This window comes from Pyrus communis, chromosome 11 (genome assembly GCF_041283825.1).
Source record: "Pyrus communis isolate YQ-2024b chromosome 11, ASM4128382v1, whole genome shotgun sequence".
Taxonomy (NCBI): Eukaryota; Viridiplantae; Streptophyta; class Magnoliopsida; order Rosales; family Rosaceae; genus Pyrus; species Pyrus communis.
Window position 1 is genome coordinate 10823918 of NC_142575.1, and position 2497 is coordinate 10826414.

The 2497-nt window shown below is 40.8% G+C and overlaps 1 protein-coding gene across 1 annotated transcript; it reads left to right on the forward strand.

The window, feature by feature from the left end:
* Positions 1 to 526: 526 nt before the first annotated feature.
* On the forward strand, positions 527 to 1912 carry LOC137743050 (uncharacterized). The gene is made up of 2 exons (XM_088680251.1): positions 527 to 750; positions 1180 to 1912. Exons 1-2 carry the CDS (start codon positions 527 to 529, stop codon positions 1910 to 1912), a joined length of 957 nt encoding a protein of 318 aa, XP_088536377.1.
* Positions 1913 to 2497: the final 585 nt, after the last annotated feature.

Here is a 2497-nt window from a genome sequence, read left to right on the forward strand (position 1 = left end):
CAAAGAACTGTTTACATCATGCCTGCTTTTAGTTCTCAACCTAACAATTACATATATCTTTGATTTCTTGTTTGGTGTAGATCTTGATTACTAACCCAGTGTTTATTTATGTTAATTTTACTACAATCCAAGATAGTGCGGTACAATCGCCCATCTTGAACTGCAAATTTAATTTTATTGCAATCCAAGATGGTGCGGTATCATCACCTATCTTGGACCGCAGATCTAATTTTACTGCAAATTTTAGGTGGTGCGGTATAACGCCCACCCTACTTTGCGTATTTCAATTTTCCTACTACTAGAGTGGTGCAGAATAATCGCTCATCCTATGTTATGAGAATGGTGCGGTATAATCGCCCTCCTCATTCATCATGTAAATCTCGAGCCAGAAGTTTCGAGTGCTTACCATTTTGCCCAAAAGATCAAAATGAAAAATTTGTAAGAGTCAGAAGTTCTAACATTACGTCCCCCAGATTACATATTATTGCAAGTTCTTACACATCTCAGTTTTCTTTCAGAAAAGAAAATGGCGAACTTGGCAAAACTTGATTTTATTGCCCTGGACATTATTGGGAAAAACTACTTTACCTGGGTAGTGGATATCAAGATCCATCTAGAGTTAGGGAATCTTGCAGAAACAAACAAAGAGGATAACAATGCATCTTCTCAAGATTGGGTGAAGGTCATGATCTTTATCCGTCGTTACCTTGGTGAAGGACTAAAAAGCAAGTACCTAACGGTTGAAGATCTGTTAGCTCTCTGGAAGGCATTAAAAAACAGATACAATCATCAGAAAACGGTGATTCTTCCAAGAGCTCATTATGAGTAGACTCACCTAAGGTGTCACATCCCAGCCCGGGGCGAATCACTTCCCGGGCCCGCTCCACCACCGTAGTACGATATTGCCCGCTTTGGGCCCCGACCACGCCCTCACGGTTTTGTTTTTGGGAACTCACGAGCAACTTCCTAGTGGGTCACCCATCATGGGATTGCTCTAGCCCCTTTCTCGCTTAACTTCGGAGTTCCGATGAAACCCGAAGCCAGTGAACTCCCAAAAGGCCTCGTGCTAGGTAGGGATGGGAATATACATATAAGGATCACTCCCCTAGGCGATGTGGAATGTCACATAAGGATCCAGGATTTCAAGTCAGTGGCTGAGTACAATTCTGCAATGTTCAGAATTAGTTCCCAGATGAAACTCTGTGGGGAAACCATCACTGAGGAAGATATGCTGGAAAAGACTTTCAACATCTTTCATGCCTCCAACATGCTTCTGCAGCAGCAGTATAGAGTGCGAGGTTTCACTGAATATAACAAGCTGATTTCTGTGCTCTTGGTTGCTAAACAAAACAATGAGCTCCTGCTAAAAAATCAGCATTCCCGACCTATTGGATCTGCATCATTCCCAGAAGTGAATGTTGTTTCCCTCAAAGCGAACGACACATCCTCTGGTGGCAATAATCATAAACGAAAACGTGGCCACAGACGAAGATGGTGGAACGGGAAGGGCAAGAATCATGGTGTCCAGTTTCATAACCAAGTTCCAAGGCATAATGCAGGCCCAAGTTTCAAAAATGTAAATCGCCATAAAGGCAAAGCTTATATGACCAATGCTCCCAGAAACTCTGAAGGAGTCCGTCATAGGTGTGGTCGCAATGGGCACTGGGCGCGTACTTGTCGTACCCCAAAACATCTAGTGGATCTATATCAAGCCTCCCTGAAGGATAAGGGTGTCCAGACCAATTTTCTCGACCACGCTAAACCAATGGATATACCTGATCTTGTATGTGACTTATCAAGGCAGTTGAACACAACCCACCTAGATGTCTTGGACTTCATTATGGAAATGGGGAATGAAGTTTACCTGTCGGACAAAATCGTTTATGTTCGATGTACCGAACTTGTAGTTTAAAACTAGCATTTCAGATTCAATAAAAGTGACATTTAAATTTCCTGTTATAACTTACTTTTAATTATGATTCCCTTATTCAGAAAGCATGGATAAAAAGTATGGTCATTTTCAAAACATGAGAAATAGCGGAGATATTTGTCTTGCAGACAATGTAACCACGCATATAATACTTCGAGATCGAAAGTATTTCTCAAGATTGATGCTTACAAAAGTAAGGGTAACAACAATATCAGGGTAATCAGATGTGATTGAAGGCTCAAGGAAAACCCAGATTATGTTACCAAATGGAACAATATTGTCCATACAAAATGTGTTGTACGCTACTCGATCTACTCAAAATTTGTTAAGTTTTAAAGACATACGTTTAAATGGATACCATATTGAAACGAAAAGTGCAGAAAATGTGGAGTATCTATACATTACCTCCAATGATACCCATAAGCGTATATTGGAGACGTTGTGTGGTTTGTTGAGTGGATTGTATTATACATACATAAAGACAGTTGAATCACATATTGTCATGAACCAGAAGTTCATTGATTCAAAAGTTTACATGCTTTGGCATGACCGTCTGGGTCGCCCAAG

Coding starts and splice junctions, on each gene's coding strand:
- LOC137743050 (XM_088680251.1), top strand. CDS start 527: ATGGCGAACTTGGCAAAACTTGATTTTATTGCCCTGGACATTATTGGG. Junction 751..1,179: donor TACCTAACGGTTGAAGATCT/GTTAGCTCTCTG, acceptor TGCAATGTTCAG/AATTAGTTCCCAGATGAAAC.